Here is a 24,127-nt window from a genome sequence, read left to right as displayed (position 1 = left end):
ATATTTGTTTATGAAGAATGCACTGAAGGTAAAAGTTCTTACTGCTTGTAACCAGTTTCCTCTGGACAGTAAATATGACAAGATAGGATAGGAAAGTGGATTTTTTTACTGATAAGAAGACTTGAATATTTAGAAATTTACCAATATTATGGACACAATGATATTTAAACAGTGCATACCTTAAGTCCCATTGGTCCTATAGGACCTGGCATTCCCGGAACACCAGGTGGACCAATCCTGCCCTAAAGGGAAATGCACAAATTAGCTTTTTCACAAGAATAAAAAATTAATATGCATTGTAAATAACCAGATAATACACAGTTACAGAAGAATACCTTCATATGACAAGAAATACCTCATATTTTAGGTTAACATCTGTTAACCAAATGCATTTGTAAACTATAAATATATATTTTTAAATGCTATTTATTTTGAAAATATGTATTTCATCTGACTTCAATATTGGGTAAATAGATAAAAAGGCATCTACAGTATAGTCAATCACTGTTCTGGAAAAATTTAAATCAAAATGGATTCACTGATGTAACAATATCTTCTTAGACTCCTAAACCTGAAGAAACACTTGGCTGCCTTGTACCATGCAGTAATTCTCTGTTCTGTTGGAGCTATCACAGAGTGGTTTATTAATAACTCCTTCTTTCCCAGCTTCTAAATCTGATCACTTCCGACGGCAATAGGATGTGTGTGACGCTGCATAGCATGACAGAGGGTCCCATGCTATTTGTAGCTGACCAGCATGGGATTTACCATGTGAATGTCTAGAATTCAGACTTGCAGAGTCCGTACAAAGTATTTTTATGGTGCAGAAAAACAAATGACATGGTCTTTAGTGGTGCCACACTGTCTTGGACATGATGTCATTGTTATCACCAGGGGGACCTGGGTAAAACTAGCTGCCATTCAAAGAAATAGCTATTCTGAGCTCCATTTATAACAGAGAGGGGAATTCGCTGTCTGCTCTCTGCTATATACCTCATTGTTTGTCCACACCATGGCCTGCTTTTTTCTCCTATTCTTGAAATGCAGGCTGTGGTGAAGAAACTGCAGTGTCCTACAGAGTTCTCTCTTAATGCAGCATAGACCACTCCATGACTGGAGAACAGTCACTCATAGGGTTTTGACAGTTCATGTCCCATACACCTCCTGGGGCACTGACTTTAGGAGGGGAGGTCAATTTTTAGGGTGTATATGTTGGTATCAGTTGCACAGAATTGCATGACAATGGAAATCACATTGTTTTCAATGGTACCCCTTTAACTCAGCATGGCGTGAGTTTGAAAAAGGGTCCTGTAGTACTTTGCTGCGATGTCCCACAGATTTCAATGGAGATGCACCAGAAACACATGTACTGTACATTCCTTTTTTGGCTGTGATCTGTGTTAGTTGCCTTTCAGTAACATTAAAAAATAATGGCGTGGGGTCTCCCCTCCCCAATCCTTACCAAGCCCTTTGGGCCTCTTATGGACTCAATTCATACCAGACCCTTATCCAAGCATACAGCCAGGTAGTCCAGAAATGAACACAAATACATCAATTTTCAATAGAAATACACACAATTCAACAAAGAACTATACCAAAAGAGAATGGTTACACTATGTACTGGGTTAGTAGACCATGGAGTTGAATTAGGCTAGGTTCACACTAGTGCAGCTGTGATTTGATCCAATTTTCATTGTAATTATGTAGTGTGACTTGTGTTTTAATGCGTTTTTGATACTACAGACAGCCAAAGATAAGTCAATGATTTTTAAGGAGCGAACTCCCATTGACATGCAACCGCCATCTTCTGGTATAATAGTTTTTTGTTATTTGGGGGTATTTCTACCTGAAAATTGATTTATTTCTTTCTTCAGCTGTGTGAAGAAGAGATGATGAAAATTGTCACACTGTAACACTGAATTGTATTTTCATACTAAAATTCCTTGGGTTTGGGGCCGCACACCCGCATCCGCATACCTGTCAAACTGGAACCAGTGGCTATGAGACAGCCTGCACACAGAAGCAAGGAACACCTGGTGAAACCAGCCCTTTGCATGGGTGTATGGATTTGTATGCCTGTGTATTCCAAGCACTTCCAGGCATACAGAAATTTTGTTCCTTTAGTAAATTAGTGAACTTTAAGGTGTCTAACTGCTCCTTTCTTGGTGACCAATTGTTTTTATTTAACTTGCGAAAAATATATGAAAGAAATAGTAGATTATACCTTTCTGCCTGGCCTGCCAATTTCACCCTGCAAAAAAAAGAAAACAACAGTGGTAAATTCAAATATAAACAGAAATACATTCTCAATGGGAACACGCAAAACACACTTAAGTTTTTTTAGAACATTTTTACAATTAAGGCCTCTGCACACTGGGCATTAAAGTAGAACTATAGGCAGAACTTTTTTTTTTCATTTTGGATAGAGACAGATTTTGTTTTACCATTGAGGAGATTTCTCTTCACTTCCTGTCCCACAGCCAAACAGGAAATGAGAGGAAATCCCTGGAAATTAAGGGAATCCCTTGAGAACCCCCATGTCACCAGAACTAGTGCCCCCATTGGAATATTTCCACTATATTATTTTTCTGGGGACAGCCCACAATTTGGGATTTTCTTTACTTGCACTTTCAATGATAATAGTAAACAGTACAAATAGAGAGGGTGAATCTCTTTAAAGGGGATACAGACAGCAATACAAACTGACAGTGGTTCTAATCCCTCTCCACTATATCCAAAACAAAAAAAAAAAATGTTGTAGTTATACTTTAAGCTCTGGTGCATGGGGCTCTGATACTTTGGTTTGGTTGGATGGCACAGATGTCCAGCCCCACTGCCAGTCAAGCTCTATGAGAGGACAACAGTTGGATGGTACTAGACGGGGCACATAGCAGTACAAATGTTCAGAGCAGTATCAGCCCAGGAATGAATGCCCAGAACACAAGAACTCTGCGTTCCAGGCATTCATCCATGGACACATATTGCCCCAAAAGTTTATACCGCTAGATGCCTTGTCCATCCGCAGCAGCTGTCAGTAGATTGTGACATGCTTCCGGCAGAAAGGATGGATGTGCCCTCCATCTGCTGCTAAATGCCAGAGCCCTAAGTATGGGGCTAAATGCCTAGTGTGTCTGGGGCCTAGATTGTCAATGTATCAATCACGATAAGCACCAGACAACATTCTTTATGATTTGTATCATTCTCCTTCACAAGGTATGCAATCCAGCTGAATAATTTTCCTTTTAAATGATTATAATGTGAGCAATAATCAAGGAAAAAAACAGCTTTACACAAGAAGACACTAACATATTTATTAATTTGTAGATCTCCTTACACTTTGAGAAAGCATGCTGTCCAAAAAGGTTAAAAAGAAGCTCCAGTCTCCCCACAAAAAAATGATAAGTCAGGAGCTACAAATACTGCAGCGGCTGACTGTTAATACAAGGACATGTACCTGTCCAGGGATCTAGCGCTGTCCTCACCTGAGCCAATTCTTCAATCTGTGCCGGTATCTTAACTAAGGGAAACCTGCAGTAAGCCCTTGCAGCTTCACAGTCGGTTTCCCACTGTGCATTAGCGAGCCGCGCTGCACTTTGTGAATGGTCCTGCAATCTTCTGGGACCAGTGATGTGTCCCAGAAGGCTATGGGAAAAGGGGGGGAGGGGCGAACTTCTGCTCAGATTGCCAAGGCAATCTGACCAGAAGTGGGAGTGGGTACCTGTCAAAACTCCCGCTCCCCACCTCCCAAAAAGTGCCAATTGCTACAGAGGAGCTTTAAAGTCTTCAATCATCAAACATGAATGAAAGATGTTATCAGGCATTCCTAAGTAGAATCAATAAATCATTTAGCATCCCTGTTCATAGACATCAGAAATGCTCAAACTTAAACATACTTTTTCTCCTTTTGGTCCAGCTGTTCCTGGCAAACCTTGTGAGCCCTGAAGATGAAAATAAAATAATAAATACGTAGAAGCATAAGAATGAATCAAAGCTTATAAGAGACATTAGAAGGAACTTTTTCTATTAAGGTATACCTGAAGCCAAATTTTTTATTTCATTTTGGATAAAATAGGGGAAGGTTTCAACCTTTTCAGTTTTTTTGGGTCAGCCACCTGTGTCTAATTGGGGGATTTGTTTTCAATTCCTGTCCTGCAGACTCAATAGGAAGCGAGAGGATATATTACCAACGCGAGGGAAATCCCTTCCTAGGCAATATTTCTGTTTTGTGCAACTCAGCATTTTTGGATTTATCCTTACTTTTATTTCTGGTGACATTGATGATCAGGATAATTGGAGAGAGTGAATCTCCCTTATGAGAACACACACAGCAATACAAAAACAAAACTAAAGAAATAGTCAGCATTTCCTAAACACTATTAACATCAGAGGTATTAGTAATATATACTGTCAAATCTATGTGAAAGCCACACTGCCTCGTCAAGGCCCTTCTGTGCAGTGTGGTCCCTAGCTCTAATCTAACAGAGCTCCCATGTAGAGGAATATACAGCAATAGAGTAAAGGCAAGTATGCCTGGAGGTAACTAATTTCTCCTTAAAGATGCTGGGTATATCCCAGGATGGCAGTGCTGACTATATCATTGCTGTGGATTTATATAGTGACACTGTTGTCCATGCGTCCTTCAATGCTGACTGTGGGCAGAAATGCAGGATGTTGAATGTTAGCAATAAAAGCAGGACCCTATAGGGATTCTAACCACTCTATTCAAAAAAATTTTTTGGTCCCAGAACCAATTGTTAACTATGTACCAAATCACTCCCCAAGATCTTTCCATGGATATTAAGAGCTGGGTACTCAATTACTCATTTGATGGCAATGGCCAGTGGTCTCCAAATTGTGGCCTACAGTGTTCTAATTCATAGCAATAATTCTTCACACACCACTAACTTAGGATCCAACAATAGCGGTCCTGAATAAAAAAAAAAAACCAGAAGACATCACCTTAGCCCATTTTCAGCTGTGACTTTTTTTTACAACTATGAAGCAAGCAACTGTGAATGCATGAAAGTCAACTTTCATTTCCATAAGGTAAAATTACATGTTTAGAGTTCAAATATTTTATTAGGTGGTAAACATGCCATCACATACAAGATAGTTATCAGAGTCTCAAATGTCTCCACGAAGGGAGATATGCAGACAGATGTACAAAACTAAGAGATCAAAACTGAGAGAAAATCCAAAACTCTGAGTTGTCCCTAGAACAGCAATATTGAAAACTTCCAGTGTGAACACTTGTTTTTGTGATACCTGTCAGATTTTTTCTCACTTCCTGATGTATCTATAGGACAGGGAATAAAAAGAAATCTCTTCAACAGGACATAGATGGCAAAAAAATGTCAGGAGTTTAAACCATTTCCTACTCTATAAAAAATATCTGGGTTTTAGATACACTTGAAGTCAGCTTACAAATGCCTGCAAATCTCATATTTTCCATTAAATGTGAGTTTGGCCCCACTTCTTCTGTCTCCCAAGCCTCCCTAATGATTCTTTGATGTCACACTTAGCCTCGACCAAAGGAAAGTTTAGAAGGCAAAAGATTTAGCTAAGGCTTCTTATATTTTTTAAGAACTCTAAAAGTAACTACCTGGCCTACCTCCAAACTTTGCTTCTGTCCACTTTGGAGCAAGAAGGGTCTTCCCTCTTCCTGCTGCATTCTTAATAACATAAAATACATTAAAAGTTTAGCAAGAAGATGGAAACCCCCAGTCACGACTGCTATTTATTAAGTCCAAAGTGATGTGAAGACAGAAGGTATAATTATCAAAAAATTGTACCTAACATATACTTTGGCCTGGGTGTATAAATAAATGTATTTATTAATGGAAGATGTATACCCTGATTTTCCCGTACTTCTGCACAAGACTATGCCAGGTTCTTTTTATGCTGCCAAACATGATCGTAAAAAACAAATTAACCATTAACCTGAGAAATTTATGAAATTTTGTTTTTACCCCCACATTTTACTAACCTGTGGGCCTGGAGGGCCTTCTGGTCCTGGAGGACCTGGTACACATAAAGGTATTGTTGGGTTTTGTTCTAGAGGTGAGTTTGTGTAGTCCAGGTCATAAATCTTATAAGAAAAAAAACAATATTTTTACATCTTACATTAGTTACAGCAGATGATGAAAATAAAAACTGTAGCTTTTAAATAAAGGAAACTGTGAGATAATTCTAGAGCCTCTTTTTCATGTACAATTACAAATAAGCCTTTGTTGGCTTATTTGCCATGGCTGACATAAGCTCAAGTCAGTTAAGTTCATTGATGAGAAAAAGTGCAAAAATCCACTGTATCAGGCAGTTATTGCATTCTGCCAGCCATAAATAGCAAAATTACAAAGGATCCTTTGTATGCCATACTAGTTCACTCAGGAAGCTCATACTTTAGAACAAGGACTTCCAGTCAGAAAGTACGGGTTCAAATGGTGTCCTTTATATTTAATGGGGAGTAGGGGATTGTAGGATTAGGCCACTCACCCTTTTGAAATTTAACAGACATAAGGTCAAGTACTTACTTACCAAGTACTTAAAAGAGTTATTTCCATTGGACCCTACTCACTTGCTGACAGGAGTTCAGAGAGTGTTTGAAAACCATGCCCCCAGCTGGGCACAGGTTCCCCCAAAACCCTAGGTTACTAAGTTTATTAAGTCACCCCATATATTAGGATCTGCAACAAATATATGCTCATAGCAAATCTGGATGATCAGGACTCAATGGACTTCTTCATCACTACATTAGATGGCTGTCTTTGGGCTCCAAATTCAGCAAGATGACAACAAGCACTAGTGGCATCTGTAATACTGGGGCTAGTGACAACTAGCGATGTAAAATTCTCTGCCGTATAAAATAGGCTGGAGCTGGTTGCTAGTGGAGCTAGGGTTACCCACAATGCAAAATGGGATCAAGAGTCACTGCCATTTTTTACCAATGCAGGCATTCTATTTTTCCAAATACCCAGAAACAACATTTTCAATAGAAAATGGAACAAAACAAGACATTATGCTCTAATGTTCATATTAATTGTATGCCTTAGAGTGCATTGATTGCTCTAGAGCATAAGTAGCACTAGATTGTCTTATTTATTTTTCTGTGATATTACGGCTTTGGTTTATTAAGGTAGTTGGTTACCCTGCTGGTATAGGTTGCCTTGCTGACCAGTTAAGACCCTTCTAGAGTTATATAGCTCACAATGTTTGTAAAAGTAATAGTAAACCTTCAATTTTTTTAAACACTTTCAGCAGCTGATTTAATCACTTCTTGTGCAAACTGCTTCTTCATCTTTTTATCATTACCTGTGCTCCTGTTTAAGGTGGTGTCATGATCGCTTCCTCTCCCTTGCAGCATCCTATGTAGTTACCCTTGCATTAATGAACTAGAGTTGTGCACTTCCCACACTGTGATCAGCAATAGAAACACACAACCCAGTAGTATAGAAATGCAAGACACTCCCCTGCTCCTCTCTTCTCCTCCCCCTACCTTTTCCATGCTAATAGACTGACTACAGACTGTGGTATCCTTTTATCATGCAGGGGTAAATGACCAAGAGAGTTCTCCTCTGAATGCCTTTTTATGAAGCGGTGTAGACCGCTTCTCCGAATGAAGAGAGAAGTGATCTACAAATGCTTTCAACGCTAGAAAACGGCTGCTGTTACCGTAATCTCACAAGATTACAGTAAGAGTCAAACACAGCTTACTAAGCAGCGGTAAATTATCACTGCTTCATTTGCGGTTCCCCCGATTCTCCACCTCTGGACTTGAGAATCTGGAGGGAGAACACAGATCACCAGTGAAGGGCTGACATAGCTCCTTCATATACTGGCCATTTGTGTGCTGAGATGTTTAGCGGAGAACATGTTCTCCACTGATCATCTCTGTTTCCTAAACCACTAATAAGGTGTCCTTTTATGACACAGAGAATAGCTGAGATTCAGAGGATCGCAGCTATTCTCTGGTCATTCACAGTTTATGACACTCAGGAGAACATGTTCAGCCCTTCACTGGAGATCTGTGTTCTCCCTCCAGATTCTCCAGCCCAGAGCTAGAGAATCAGAGGGACCGCAAACTAAACAGAGATAATTTACCTCTGCTTAGTAAACTGATCTTTTACTGTAATCTCACGAGATTATAGTAAAATCAGCCATTTTCCAGCATTTGTAGACCGTTCTCCCTTCGTTTGGAGAACTGATCTACATATGCTTCATAAACGGCATTCACAGGAGAACTGTGTTCTCCGAGAATGCTGGAGAACTGAGCAGCGATCTATTACTGCTGGTTCATAAACGGACACCTAAGGATCTAAGATCAGCAATGATCCTTAGGATCACCGCTGATCTCTGCTTCATAAAAGGACACCTGTGTTGTCCACTGTCTTTTCTGTGAAGACTGAAATTTCAGAGAAGTTTAGGGCAGCAGCACTGAGAGAGCAGGAGCTAGCAGCATTGAAAGTTGTAAACTGTATGAATTTTAACAAATAGTTTACTGGGGAATATTCATGTTATTGTGATCAGTGTGTTAGACTAAAAAAAATGCTGAGGGTTTAATATTACTTTAACCTATGAGTAAACAGTGATGGATTCTGATCAGTAGTCTCTTAGTTATATACTTAGAGTATACATGAGGATTTATATAACAGTATGGTTATCTGTCAAACATGTAATAATATACACTACACATATTATTCCCCTGGTTTTGTTAATTTTAAACATTGAAAGAGGGTGTTTTTACACTGGTTGATGGGTTTTTGCAATGTTGTCATATGAATGATGTATTGACTATCAGTCAAATGACAACACAAGGCTAATACATTCTGCTGGTAAATACTAAAGCTACAAATTCAATCAACCCTGGAGGGTAGTTTAATTTTTCTGTAACCTCTGTATGGAATAGCAGCTTGTGGAGCTATCAGTAAATCCCGCACGTACAGTTAATGAAATCCACCAGGTTCTATAAACTAGATTGGTTTCAACCTTCAGTGGCAGGTTTCCGCTGAGCAATTGTTTTCAAGGACAGAAAGGAAATCCTTTTAGAGGAGAAGTATTAGAAATCATAGGGGAAAGAATATCTGTATAACGATTGCTGAAATTGTGTTACTGCACTTTATTCAGTTGTCCATTTAATTACTTATACTTCCACTAATGCTTGCATTGCTGATATGATGATTATCTGAATAAATTGGTCTTTTCTTTTGTGACGCCATATGGTAAACTGTTACAACGTAACATTCCAATACAAACTTCCTGTAAATATCAAATCTCCCTACAAATCTGTTCTTCTGCGGCAATTGCGGGTTTTTATTCATCATGAACCCTTGCAAAGCAATGCCAAAACCTGCAAACCTGAGAATAATGTATTAAAAAGAAAAGGTATGAACATTACTGGTTAACAGCATTAGCTTCTTTTTGTACAGTTGCAAGAAAAAGTATGTGAACCCCTTGGTATTACATAGAGTTTTGCATGAATTGGGCATAAAATGTGCTCTGAACGTCATCTAAGTCACAACAATAGAAGAACACAGTCTGCTGAACATAATACTACACAAACATTAGATGTTGCCATGGTTTAATTGCACATAACATGTAAACATTCACAGTGCAGGAAGGAAAAAGTATGTGAGGCCCTAACTTAATGACTTCTCCCAGACCTAATTGGAGCCAGGAGTGAGCCAACCTTGACTCCAATCAGTGTGATGATATTGGATGTGTTGCTGACAGCTGTCCTGCCCTTAAAAAACACACACCTGTTTTGGGTTTACTGGTTTCAAGAAGCACTGTCTGATGTGAACCATGCCTTGCAGAAAAGAGCTCTCAGAAGACCTACGATCAAGAATTGTTGACTTGCATGAAGCTGGAAAGGGTTACAAAAGTATTTCCAAAAGCCTTGATGTTCATGTGTCCACAGTAAGACAGACTGTCTACAAATGGAAAAAGTTTAGCACTGTTGCTACTCTCCCTAGGCGTGGTTGTCCTGTAAAAAGTACTGCAAGAGCACAGGGCAGAATGCTGCATGAGGTAAAGAAGAATCCCAGAGTGTCAGCTAAAGACCTATAGAAATCTCTGGCACATGCTAACATTTTTGTTGACACATCTACAATAAGGAAAACATTAACCACTTGCCTACCAGGCACTTATACCCCCTTCCTTACCAGGCCAATTTTCAGCTTTCAGCGCTGCCGCACTTTGATTGACAATTGCGCGGTCATGCAACATTGTACCCATATGAAATTTTGATCATTTTTTTCTCACAAATAGAGCTTTCTTTTGGTGGTATTTAATCGCCACTGGGCGCTTTACTTTTTGCGCTATAAATTAAAAAAAGTGCAAAAAATTTGAAAAAAAAAAAAAAGTTTATTTGTTTCTTTTATAAAATTTTTCAAACAGGTATTTTTTCTCCTTCACTGATTTGCGTTGATGAGGCGGCACTGATGGGCACTGATAGGCGGCACTGATGGGCACTGATAGGCAGCACTAAAGGGCACTGATAGGCAGTACTAATGAGGTGGCACGGATAGGCGGCACTGATAGACAGCACTAATTAGGGGTCACGGATAGGCGGCACTGATATGCAGCACTGATAGGCGGCACTGATAGGTGACACTGATGATGGGTACTGATAGACGGCACTGACTGGCATCACTTCTGGGCACTGACTGGCGGCACTGACTGGCACAACCCCTGGGCACTGACTGGTGGCACTGACTGGCAGCACTGGTGGGTGGCACTGGTGGGTGGCACTGGTGGACAGCACTGGTGGGTGGGCACAGGTGGGTGGCACTGGTGGGCACAGGTGGGTGGCGCTGGTGGGCACAGGTGGGTGGGCACAGGTGGGTGGCACTGCTGGGCACATGTAGGTGGCACTGCTGGGCACAGGTAGGTGGCACTGCAGAGTGGCACAGGTGGGGGCACTGCTGGGCACAGGTGGGGGCACTGCTGGGCACAGGTGGGGGCACCGCTGGGAATGGGTGGGCGGGGCTAGTGGGCGCACAGCTGATCAGAACTTGCGGGGGTCACTGCTGGGCACCGATCATCAGGGCACTGATCATCAGTGCCCTGATGATCGGTGCCGATCCCCGCTCTGACAACTGCCGGTTCTCGGCAGTACTTTCCTCACTATCTGACAGCGTGAGGAAAGTGCAGCCGAGAACCGGCACTTGCATTTTCCTGTGATCAGCGTGTCATTGGACACCGCTGATCACGTGGTAAAAGGCCGGTGGGATCGGCCTTTCACCACATCTTGTGATCAGCTGTGTCCGTAGGACACAGCGATCACGGAGATCGCCGGGTGCGCGCCCCCTGGGGCGCGCAGGAGAGCGCGTTCTGGGAGGACGTCATATGACGTCCACTCAGAACTGGCCGGCCACGGTGAAGCCGTCATTCGGCTATGCGCGGTCGGCAAGTGGTTAAACAAGAATGGAGTACATGGGAGGACACCACAGAGGAAGCCATTGCTGTCCAAAAAGAATATTGTAGCACGTTTGAAGTTTGCAAAAGAGCACCTGGATGTTCCACAGCACTACTGGCAAAATATACTGTGGACAGATGAAACCAACATTGAGTTGTTTGGAAGAACACACAACACTATGTGTGGAGAAAAAAAGGCACAGCACACCAACATCAAAACCTCATCCCCACTGTAAAACATGGCGGAGGGAGCATCATGGTTTGGGGCTGCTTTGCTGCCTCGGGGCCTGGACGGATTGTTGTCATTGATGGGAAAATGAATTCCAGAGTTTATCAAGACATTTTTCAGGAAAACGTACGACCATCTGTCCGCCAACTGAAGCTCCGCAGAGGATGGTTGATGCAACAGGACAATGACCCAAAGCATACAAGTAATTCAACAAAACAATGGCTGCAACAGCACAGAATACGCCTTCTGGAGTGGCCCAGTCAGAGTCCTGACCTCAACCAGTTATTAAGTCCAAAGGTTCACATACTTTTTCCTCCCTGCACTGTGAATGTTTACATGTTATGTGCAATTAAACCATGGCAACATCTAATGTTTGTGTAGTATTATGTTCAGCAGACTGTGTTCTTCTATTGTTGTGACTTAGATGACATTCAGAGCACATTTTATGCCCAATTCATGCAAAACTCCACGTAATCCCAAGGGGTTCACATACTTTTTCTTGCAACTGTATCTTGGCTTCAGTAGTCCTAAAACAATACTGATAATCCCTTTTCATTTTCAAAGCTTACTTTATTTTAAGGCCATGTGTAAATGCGATGCTCGAATTAAATATAAATGGAACCGTTAACATCCTGATCATTCCGATGATAGAATACACACTGGTGCTTTAGGCGTTTTCAGAAAGTCTGCACCAAATTTATGAAAGCCATGCAAAAGTTATCTTTCTAATTCCAATGGGTGCAACAAATTCAAGTACAGTAGTTCTCATAAGCAACACCATGATGCTAATTCTGCAGCAAATCCAACAACAAATACCGCCATATTGATGATAAGAATACTGAAGGTATAAAAGAACTCTTCCATGCTGACTGTAGGCAATTCTGCAACAGATTCGTATATACCTTACTGATAGTTGCATGAATACACAGATAGGAGACAGTCTATAATTTTATAAATATCACAATGTTATAAAAAAAATTCATATGAATATTATATTTAGGTTGCCACTATTAGGCCACATACACCCCTATGCATGGAATCCCAGCACTCTGGTGCAGGCAGAAAGCATACAGTAGGTACACCGTCCAGCCTGTAAACTCTATGAGGAGATGAAAGCTGCTGGAGGATGCACTGAGTGGAATTAATGTTTGGGGCAATATGCTTCCAAGGACAAATGCCCAGAGCACAGACTCCTTGCATTTGGGCATTTGTCCCTTGGTGCATATTGCCCTAAACATTAGTACCACTCTGTGCACCCAGCCCTGTTTAGCCTCTTGTAGAATTTACAGGCTGCCAGCAGTGGAGTTGGACAGTGCACCTGTGCCTTCCACATGCACCAAAATCCTTGGATCTCATGCATGGGGGCTAAATGCTCAGTAAACATGAAACCTTATCATATTTGTTTTTTTTTCCAAAATCATATTCTTAACTGATTCTATTCACCAGCTTAGGAGGAAAATATTTCAATGCCAGGGGTATAGATGGAGTATGTTGTCACCACATTCCAACAGTACTGAACATCACCATATGTCCCTTAAGACATTAAAATAAGAAATTTGTTGCATTTTTAAGGTGTGTCATCTTTCCAAAGAATCATCCATACATAGATATAATAAAATCCAATGTTTATTGCTGCAACTCAACCAATTATCAGGATGGTCATATTAAAAAAAAGAAAACAACCCACACGGAGGAAAAATATATTTGAAATATATTTTTTTAATATTCTTTCCAAATATATTGACATATATTTGAAATACTACAATTTTGGACATATTCAATATATTTCAAGATAATTGATATATATATATATATATATATATATATACACATATATATATACACACACATACACACACTGTATGTTGAAATGCGTTTTTTATATATTACAAAATATATGAAAAATATTTTTAAAAATATATATTTTTTAAACATATTCTTCAGACTTTACTTAACATATAAAAAAGTAATTTTAACATATATTTTTACATATATTTGTAAATGCATTCCAAAAATGTAGATTAAATGTATTTTTAAAGACATACAGTGTATTTGAAAATGTACTTTTGAAAATATTTTTCATATATTTTTTAATATGTAAAGAACGCATTTCAACATACAGTATATATATATATATATACAGTCATGGCCGAAATTGTTGGCACCCTTGATATTTTTCCTGAAAATCAAGTATTTCACACAAAAAAGGTATTGCATTAACACATGTTTTGCTATACACATGTTTATTCCCTTTGTATGTATTGGAACAAATATAAAACAGAGGCAGAAAAGCAAATATGACATAATGTCACACAAAACCCCAAAAATGGGCTGGACAAAAGTATTGGCACCCTTAACTTAATATTTGGTTGCACACCCTTTGGAAAACATAACTGAAATCAGTCGCTTCCTATAACCATCAATAAGCTTCTGACACCTCTCACCCGGAATTTTGGACCACTCTTCCTTTGCAAACAGCTCCAGGTCTCTCTTATTGGAAGGACACCTTTTCCCAACAGCAATTTTAAGATCTCTCCACAGGTGTTCAATGGGATTTAGATCTGGGCTCATTGCTGGCTACTTCAGAACTCTCCAGCGCTTCTTTGCCATCCATTTCTGAGTGCTTTTTGACGTATGTTTGGGGTCATTGTCCTGCTGGAAGACCCAGGATCTTGGACGCAAACCCAGCTTTCTGACACTGGGCCCTACAGTGCGACCCAAAATCCTTTGGTAATCCTCAGATTTCATGATGCCTTGCACACAGTCAAGGCACCCAGTGCCAGAGGCAGCAAAACAACCCCAAAACATCATTGAACCTCCACCATATTTTACCGTAGGTACTGTGTTTTGTTCTTTGTAGGCCTCATTCCGTTTTCGGTAAACAGTAGAATGATGTGCTTTACCGAAAAGCTCTATCTTGGTCTCATCTGTCCACAAGACGTTTTCCCAGAAGGCTTTTGGCTTACTCAAGTACATTTTGGCAAACTGTAGTCTTGCTTTTTTATGTCTCTGTGTCAGCAGTGGGGTCCTCCTGGGTCTCCTGCCATAGCGTTTCATTTCATTTAAATGTCGACGGATAGTTCGCGCTGACACTGATGCTCCCTGAGCCTGCAGGACAGCTTGAATGTCTTTGGAACATGTTTGGGGCTGCTTATCCACCATCCGGACTATTCTGCGTTGCAATCTTTCATCAATTTTCCTCATCCGTCCACGACCAGGGAGATTAGCTACAGTGCCATGGGTTGCAAACTTCTTGATAATGTTGCGCACTGTGGACAAAGGCAAATCTAGTTCTCTGGAGATGGACTTGTAACCTTGAGATTGTTGATATTTTGCCACAATTTTGGTTCTCAGGTCCTCAGACAGTTCTCGTCTCCTCTTTCTGTTGTCCATGCTTAGTGTGGCACAGACAGACACACAATGCAAAGGTTAAGTGAACGTCTCTCCTTTTTATCTGCTTTCAGGTGTGATTTCTATATTGCCCACACCTGTTACTTGCCCCAGGTGAGTTTACAGGAGCATCACATGCTTGTAACATTCTTATTTATCCGCAGTTGTGAAAGGGTGCCAATACTTTTGTCCAGCCCATTTTTGGAGGTTTGTGTGACATTATGTCGAATTTGCTTTCTTTCCTCCCTTTTTTTGTTTTGTCCCAATACACACAAAGGGAATAAACATGTGTATAGCAAAACATGTGTTAATGCAATACGTTTCGTGAGAAATACATGATTTCCTGGAGAAATATCAAGGGTGCCAACAATTTCGGCCATGACTGTACAGCACAATTTCTGCACTTTAGTTTTGCACTTTGCTATGGACTGAAAAAGCACTTTAAGAATATTTTGCACTGGTTAGGGATTTTTTCTAATCAATTTAATTTGTGTACCAGCATTATATGTATTTTTTATTTTAGCGTAAGAGCAGCTTTTTTTATGCTAATGTGCGGATTTACTATCTGCTTTTAGAGAAAGTGATTGAGCCCCCTTAGGAACTGACCATACAGTCATCTAGTAGGCTTATTGTTGCCTGTAGGCTCAACTGGTACTATTTCCATGTGCACCAATAGTACAACTGGGCCCCAACGCTAGACGGCTGACGAGAATAGGGCAAAAAGGCTGCCGCTTTACAGCTGCTATACAAAGACCTTTACTGTGATGGGAGTCACTTTGGGTGGGGGGCCATGGAACCCAGCTTACTTTGCAGAGGTTGGGAGACCCCTGTCTCAGCTTCCCATATCCCTCTTATGTACAAGTCACCCTGTGTCCCTTAGGGGCACAGGGTGACTAATGGACGCTGAGAATGTGGTTGGAATTACTTCAGATGGGACAGTAATATTTATCAGCACTATTCCTGGTTATTGATTCTGAACTAGACATGTGAATTGAAAGAGCTGATCACACTGGACTCTCCTCTACTCTTCCTCTACTCCAGTGTAGGTGCCTGACCGTCTGCTCTGTAGTGAGATCCTAATTCATCAAACCATTGTCTAGGTGTGAATTCCCATTCACCTTTTGTTTTGATCACCCAGCTAGCTAACCTAATTCATTTAATGTTTAGAGTGTTAAGTCTATTTCTGTATGTAGCTGCGTTTGCATATGATCATGTGATCAGTCTCAGCATGTATTGTATAAAAGCCCGTATGAGTTTAAAATAAAGAGTTCCATGTTCAGACAGACTGGTGTCGTCTAGTCTTGTATGGTTGGCTGTGGTGTCTGTTGACGGTGTTCGGACGGGGAAGTGGTATTCAAACGGAAGTACTCAAGCGCAGTCTGGGTCGGTTCCGTTACATTTACCTTTTGCTTATGCTAAGAAGTACCTCTCAGGGAACACTGCGTAATTTTTTGTCATTTTGTTAGTGTGCACTCCAAACCAGTTACAGTATTTTTAAACACAGTTAATGTTTATTTGCAGTGCCTATTGAGTTGATTTCAATCTAGTGGTACAGAACTCTGTTCAAAGTTACTTTGGCATAGTGAGTATACTGTCTAGCAGACTGTGTCTGAATCTACCTACTGTATACTCAATTATTCTCATACCATCAGTTACTCCAACCTGTACCAATACATTGAGTTACAGTACAACTAAGCAGTCTTTTCCAGGTACTAATCTGTAGCCAAGTTAAAGTTATCTATACTCATGATCTTATAAGTGCTCGCAGTAACTTCCATTCAACCAGGTGTGTCAGAGGGGCTCAGATTGTTCTTGGAGTCAAGGCACAGAGCAGAGAATCCAAATTACCAAGCAGCTCTTGTGGGGGTAGCACTAAATATGGATGATTTTTTGAGAGATTACACACCTTAAAAATCCCACAAGTTAATTTTTTGTCCTAAGGGACATATGCTGATGTTTACAAGAAAAACAATGGCCAAAGACATAAATTTAGTGTTTTTTTCCTCTGGTTAAAAAAAGTAGAATAGTACACTAATCACTTGTATATCATCAAATCAACCCATGCATATAGTGGGATATGTGTATGAAATGTGACAGGGACTTCAAGCGTTGCATGTTGCCAACATTTTTGCATTCTGGACATCAGAAAATTGTGTGAAGGAAAGTGACATTCGGGAGATTATAGTGTAGTCTGGCTTTCTACATACAGATAGACATCAGTGCTCTTCCAACATAGATACTCACTGTGTGTCTGCGATCTCTGAAGAATGGTGGGGGTGGAAAGATTGGTGGAGGTGGAGGTGATAAGAGACAGCATCCTCTATTACTGCTTTGTTTCTTCTGCTCTAGGGAAGGAAAAGCTGCCAGAAAAAGGATTTGAAGAAGTAAGTCGTAAATGCTCATTCGACACAAACACACTTGAATCAGCATACAAGGTCCTATTTAGGTGGTACTGGGTCCCTGCCCGAGTTGCCCATGCTTACCCAGGAGTACTGACATATGTTTCCACAACTGTGGACAGCGGGGATATTTCCTGCATCTCTGGTGGCCCTGCCCAAGACAGGTGGGGTTCTAGGCTATCTAGGGTTTTTGGTTTGCTCCAGACCCTTTTCCATCTAACGGTCCATAGGGATGCAAAATTGGCCCTATTACACTGCCCAATACCCAACTTACATGCATCACAGCAGAATCACAGTAGAAGCTGGCTACATATGTTTTTATTTCAGCTAAAAGGACCATAGATCAAGCCTGGAAGACCCAGCACATAGCCTTCCAGGGGGTGAAGATACGTATGACCACAATGATGCTTCACGAGCAAATATCAAGTATTTTGAATGATTCACATGCCAAAATTCTCAAGGTCTGGGAACCAAGGATCTTATATGAGTTCCTCCCACTCCAACCAACCTGCTTGGGCCATGTCTGACTGCTCTCCTCCAAGTTACCTCCTTTCCTTCCCTCCTCCTTTCTCTTGCTGATGCTCTTTTCTTTTTCCCTACTTTTTCTTTCTAGCTCTTCTCTGTTCTTGCTCACGCAGTTACCACCCTATGGGATTGGTTGCAGGAGAAGAGCCTCCCCTTAGGTGACTGCGAGTAGATTTTTGAGACATGGCTTTTTTTGCATTTTCAACTTATTGGCATCATCCCAATGATTCAGAATTCATTTATTTTGGTTTTCATGACTATAACCCTTATTGATCAGTATGTAATGATTATTCATTATTCAGCCCCTGGGCAGCAACTCATGCTTGCTTTTGATTTCTTTTGTTCATTCTCAAAACCAATAAACATATTGAAACAGAAGTAAGTGGTGATTTACTTGTATTTTAAATCAATTTTTTTTTTTCAATGCAGGGGGCAAAGTCTATATGGTTGTCAGAGTTGGCGAAATGTTCCCTTACTTCCTGTCTTGGTGACTGCTCCCTTTGGAAAAGCAAGTTAGGGGAAGTCTCTGAATATGAATGAATCTCTCAGTCTTTCTCATGCTTCCCAATAAAGTATTTCCATTCTGTCTTTGTCTCCATGAGGATGATAGTATATGAAGCTAATTAAGGACACGGACAAAGACAAAAACATAAAAGGGGTTACTTCTCTTCCTCATTGTGTTAAACAAATAGGGGGATCCACCTTCATATATTCTATCAAAGCATATTTACAAACATAAGTTAACTTTTGTTTTCTTTTTTCAGTTCTGTAAAAGGTATTAATAAAGTTCTAGGAGGAGCCTCTGCACGCCTTGACGTTACGCCACCGGATCAGGAGGTCCGGTGGCCATCATTTGTATTCACTGGTCAGTGCATTTATAGAGCTCGTTTACACTATACCTATACTGGTACTCTAACCCTGTACGTTTTACTGTTTTATCATAATGATATATACTCATTAAATACTTTTTATAATACTACACCATGAGCGTTTTCATCTCTATCACCTGGCACTGAGCCTCCACATCTCAGCCCAGCATTCTAGGAGTCCACCCAGGCAGGACAATTTGGGATATTGGTCCAGATCAACTTCTCTGGCAGCCGTCACCCCATCTACCACCAGAGGGCACCTTTATCATCAAGCTATTCCTTCATGGGACCTCCGGCTTCATGGAATTTCTATGTGCACATTAAATTGCACTTCCGGTGAGTGGGCAATTTTTCTACACCTTCATGTTAGGATGCTGGAATATACCCATTTGGATTGAAGTTATTTATACTCCATCACTGGAGTATACCTTTTGGACTGATATTTTACCACCTTGGACTGTTTAACATTCAGTTTATAGGACTTTTCCATTTCTGTCATATTTTGCCATACTTTAGATAGTGTGTTTTATTTGTATAGCGCTGCACACCCTATTTTCATGTCATTTTCCTAGAAAGGCTTTGTGGTTCCTTTTTGTGCATCAGCAGCTTCTTATTGGTGCGCTCGCTATCTCACACATTTATACTCTAATAAAGTAATAGTTAACACCTTGATGACTTGTACCTACAGGTAAGCTTATAAGTCTGGATGGAATATGCACCGTTTAAGAGATATTCACTATATTTCTGCAGCTGGTGATGTCACTGGCGCATGCGCACTGTGCTCTGAATGGATGGCATACTGAATACTGAATGTGCTGTCTCTTGAGCGCTGTGCCATGACTGTGCATGGGAGTGACGTCATCATCGTGGCTCAGCCATTCAAATAGAAGGAAGACCGAGTGAAGATGGAAGTCCTGTCAGCGGTGACAACTCGATGCTTGAGGGCTTCGTTTTAAGGTAATTCTTTGTATACTAGCACATTATGCCTTTAAAGCAGAGTTTCACCCAAAAGGGGAAGTTCTGCTTTAAGGACTGCTCCCCCGCTCCCCATTAAGGATTGGCACCTTTGGGGGGCGGGTGGGTACCCGAATTTGACAGGTACCCACTCCCACTTCCTGTCTGATCGCCTAGGTGATCGGAAACGGAAGGTGTCCTCCCTCCCTCCCTGTAGTCTTTTGGGACACGTGACAGGTACCAGAAGACTACAGGACCATTCATGAAGTGCAGCGCTACTCACACATGCGCAGTGGGTACCTGGCTGTGAAGCCGCAAGCTAGCACAGCCTCTGCCCACACTGAAGATGCCGGCCTCCTGGAATGCAGGACAGCCGGTGAAACAGGCTGCAAGGAACACACAGCGGGACCGAGGGACAGGTAAGTGGCTGTTTTTTAAAAGTCAGCAGCTACAGTTTTTGTAGCTGCTGACTTTTATTTTTTGACAGGGTGAGTGGAACTCCGCTTTAACTTGCAATGGCAAGTTTTTTTTCTACAGACTTTACTACCACTTTAAGGGCCCTATCAGTTTAGATTTTCCTTCGGTCTATCCAGCCCAACTCCAGTTACAATTTTTTTGTTTTGAATAGAATTTGGAAAGGTTACAACTTCTGTCAACTTTTTATTGCTGCGTGTCCACATATAGGAGATTTCTTTTCACTTCCTGTTAAGCTGATGGATGTCAACCAGGAAAGAAAATCTCCCCACTTTCTGGAGAATAAATGTTTATACATTTTCCCCAAACATGAAACATATTGCCATAACAGCAACTTTTCTATTGGAGTTAGGAAGGTAGAAAAAACCCTTGGCAGGATTTTTTGGATGTATTTCCCTGGATTGATGGAAATTTCATCAGGTGTCAGGCAGAACAGGCAGTGAAGACAAAACATTAATGGGGATTTAAAATCTAGCATGGGTTTTAACCCTTCTTTAATATATACAACATTTTAAAAAGGAAGAAATCTAGGAAAATTGTCAAATAAATAAGACAGATTATATTTTTTTCCCAAGTAAAATACAGAAAATGAATATATTTAAGTGTCTGCATGTCAGAAACAACTTTCTTTGATGCAACATTTGTCATAAATGTTCTTAGCAGAGTGTTATCCTATACATGGCAGGAATCTACAAACAAGACTTGTCTTAAAACGGAGCTCTGGGCTCCCCCCCAAAAAAATTAAAAGTTACTATCAACAAATACTGTAGCTGCTGACTTTTAATATAAGGGCACTTACCTGTCCTGGGGGTCCAGCGGTGTCCTCCTCCGGGCCGATTCTTCAATCGATTTTGGGTGCTGGTGCCGGCATCTTCAATAATTAAAACCTTGTGGCTTCACAGCTGGTTTCTTACTTTGCATATGTGAAGTGTGCAACACTTTGTGATTGGGCCGCAGTCTTCTGGGACCTGTGAAGTGTCCCAGAAGGCTGCAGGGGTTAGAAGGGGGGGCAAACGTCCGACTCAGATCGCCGGGACCCACTCCCCCCAAAAAAGTGCCAAATGTGACAGTGGAGAGGGAGAGGAGGCAGACAAGCAGTTCCGCTTTAATGTATAACTAAAGGCAATTTTTGTTTTAGTTTTGGATATCCATAGAGAGGGATTAGAACACCTTTCGGGATTTTATTGCTGCCTGTGCCCCCTTTAGGGAGATTAACCCTCTCTATTCGTTTACCATTATCTCCAAGAGTAAATGTACAAGAAATACTAAAATTTTGGGTGGCCCAAGAAAAGGGCTAGCGGGGAAATCTTCCAATGGGGACACTAGTTCAGGTGACCCTGGTGACTATGTATTCTTTCACTTTGGAGGGATTTCCTTTTATTTCTTATTTTGGCAATGGGATAGGAAGTGAAGGGAAAGCTACCTATTCTGACTCAGATTCTTGTGATAGCAATTTATCCCTTGTGAGACCTCTATGCCTAGCCTGTATAAGCAGATATAATCCAGAAGTTGCTTTATTCTGTACATGTGACAACAGGATACAGCAGAACGAATGTTTCCAGTATTATGCGGTCAAAAGATGATACTTTCTGTAGCGTACTATGCAGAATACATGTGTCCCTGTTACATGTGGACTGTTAGCTGCCTCCATGACACAGGAAGTGCTGTACTCAAAAAGAAGGGAGGAGCTTCATATGCAAAGGAATTGTGTCATAGATCTCAGGGATGTAATATGAAAAACAAGTGCATTACCAAATAAGGTCACTGGATGGCAGCATATAACTAACTATAGAAATATCCATAGGAAATGGTACAAAGAATAAACTATATGAATTCTCATGTACATTAACATAAATATTAACTGTGTAACAGCATACTACCCAATAGGACACATGCATTTAGAAAATGATAGGGAATATATGATAGGGAATATTGCTCTGAAATGAAAAAAAAAAGAGAAAAAAGGTTTTGCCTTTAGTTCCACTAAAAGTGTCATCTTGTCTGGCAGTGCACATTACCTTTTCCCTTGTCCAGCCCTGCAGGCTGAATGAGAAGATCACTTAATTGCTGCATCCAAGTCAAACAGTGTGGATGGACAAATTTGCAATGCCAGCTACAGGAGTACCTCGGTTTTACAAACGCCTTGGTTAACGTAATTTTCAGTTTATGAATGAAAATCCATTGAAAATAATGCCTTGGTTTAACAATTTTTTTCGCAATACGAAGCATGTTTCCCCAGGATGCATTGCGCCTGGGAGATTTATAGTGCTGGCCCCGTGCCTTTAAAGTGATTTTTATAAAGAGTTTGGAACAGACTTTTTCTGACCTCTGGAATGGATTAATTGGTTTTCAATGCATTTACAAATTTTTTTTTGCAATAAGAAGCAAGTTTCCACAGGATGAATTGACCCTGGGAGAATTATAGCGCTGGCCCCGTGCATTCTGGAGTCTGTGGGTGGCATCGAGTGTGGGGGTTTTGGAGTGGTTTTTGCATCAAGTTTTGGAGCCATTCTAAAATTTTTAATCATGTCCCTGTATAGTATTTTTTTTACTTTTTTCTGACCTTCAGAACGGATTATTTGGTTTTCAATGCATTCCTATGGGAAACCGCATTTCGGTTTACGAATTTTTCTCAATACAAAACGTTTCGGAGAGCGCATTCAATTCGTAAACCGAGGTACATCTGTATTGTATTCTGACAGCCAGCTGTCAGAATACCCAAACCATGCCTGCATCTGACTGGATACAGGCACTTTTAGGAGGAAATTTTTCCATCTGGTTTCTTTGACTTGATTAAACGATTTATATCAAGTCAGGTGGTGCCAACAGGGCCACTCACAGAACAAATTTCAGCGGATTCAGCAGGAAGCTTTATGGTTAGCATCCTGGGTATAAAGATTATCAGGAATTCTCTTTATGGCGTTTTCTGCTAATCTTTCTGTTGGGAGTAAACAATGTAACTACAGAAAAGAGGAAGGCTGCAGAAATATTTGTGAGTGTACTTCTGGAAGCTGCCGTGATAACAAATTGAATACAGCATGTTCATTTCCCATATTTTTCCCTGGACTTCAGAAAGAAAAGGCTGTACAGAAAAGCCAGTAAAAGAGTGTTCAGTTTCTGCTAGTACTTGTATGAGCTCTTTATTCCCTCTGGTATTGGCCTTGGTTCACACTACTGCATGCTACGTGTTCTGCAGCACATTCATTTCAATGGGCTGAACTACCCGCGAGAAGTCCATGACCAGGGGCGGACTGACCATTTGGAAACTCGGCACTGCCCGAGGGCCTGGGGTCAGTAGGGAGCCCCATGAGATTCCCCTGGTACCTTTTTCATAGGCTTTTTTGAGTTTGGGCAAGGACACAGGGGCCCCATGATCCCCTATTGCTCGGGGGCCCCATGAGTTGTCAGTCCGCCACTGTCCATGACCACTTTGGAAAAACGTGCCACACTGAATCGCATGGAGCTGCGTCACCATGAGGCTTGGAGCCTGCAAGAGTGTGTGCGCTTTGATATGTGTGGGTGCTATTAAGAATTAATGTCACCCGTACATGTCTGCTAAAGAGCAGCACGTTTTTCTGCATGTCAGGAGCACGCACAATTTAGCTTTCATTCCCACCATGCAAACATGTGAATCAATTAACACACGCGTACAAATAAAATCAGTGAAAGTGAAAATTGTGTTTTCAGCTTTTCAATGGCCTTTTTTAGCTAATGAATTTGATGACAACCCATTCTAATTGCATTAATATATACACTACGCTATAATCCTCAATGTGTAGTGTTGTGAAAAGTGTTGTCATGCCAAATCATATTTTCAAAGGCCTACTACAGTTGCAAGAAAAAGTATGTGAACCCCTTGGGATTACGTGGAGTTT

At 40.9% G+C, this 24,127-nt stretch overlaps 1 protein-coding gene across 2 annotated transcripts in view; it reads right to left on the bottom strand.

Annotated features, from left to right (window-relative positions):
• Positions 1-24,127, bottom strand: part of COLQ (collagen like tail subunit of asymmetric acetylcholinesterase) — a 140,665-nt gene that overhangs the window by 40,100 nt on the left and 76,438 nt on the right. For both annotated transcript variants that reach the window (XM_089669871.1, XM_089669872.1), the window contains exons 2-6: positions 17,276-17,391; positions 5,987-6,088; positions 3,894-3,938; positions 2,225-2,251; positions 180-242 (exon numbers count right to left, since the gene is read on the bottom strand). In XM_089669871.1, coding sequence (XP_089525997.1) covers positions 180-242; positions 2,225-2,251; positions 3,894-3,938; positions 5,987-6,088; positions 17,276-17,391 — 353 coding nt within the window. The remainder of the gene's footprint in view (positions 1-179; positions 243-2,224; positions 2,252-3,893; positions 3,939-5,986; positions 6,089-17,275; positions 17,392-24,127) is intronic.

Source organism: Staurois parvus, unplaced genomic scaffold (assembly GCF_062004578.1).
Source record: "Staurois parvus isolate SC_StPar_1 unplaced genomic scaffold, SC_StPar_1.0 ptg000082l, whole genome shotgun sequence".
In the NCBI taxonomy this organism is placed as follows: domain Eukaryota; kingdom Metazoa; phylum Chordata; class Amphibia; order Anura; family Ranidae; genus Staurois; species Staurois parvus.
The sequence above is the reverse complement of the archived record's forward strand: the minus strand, read 5'-3'. Positions and strand labels throughout refer to the sequence as shown.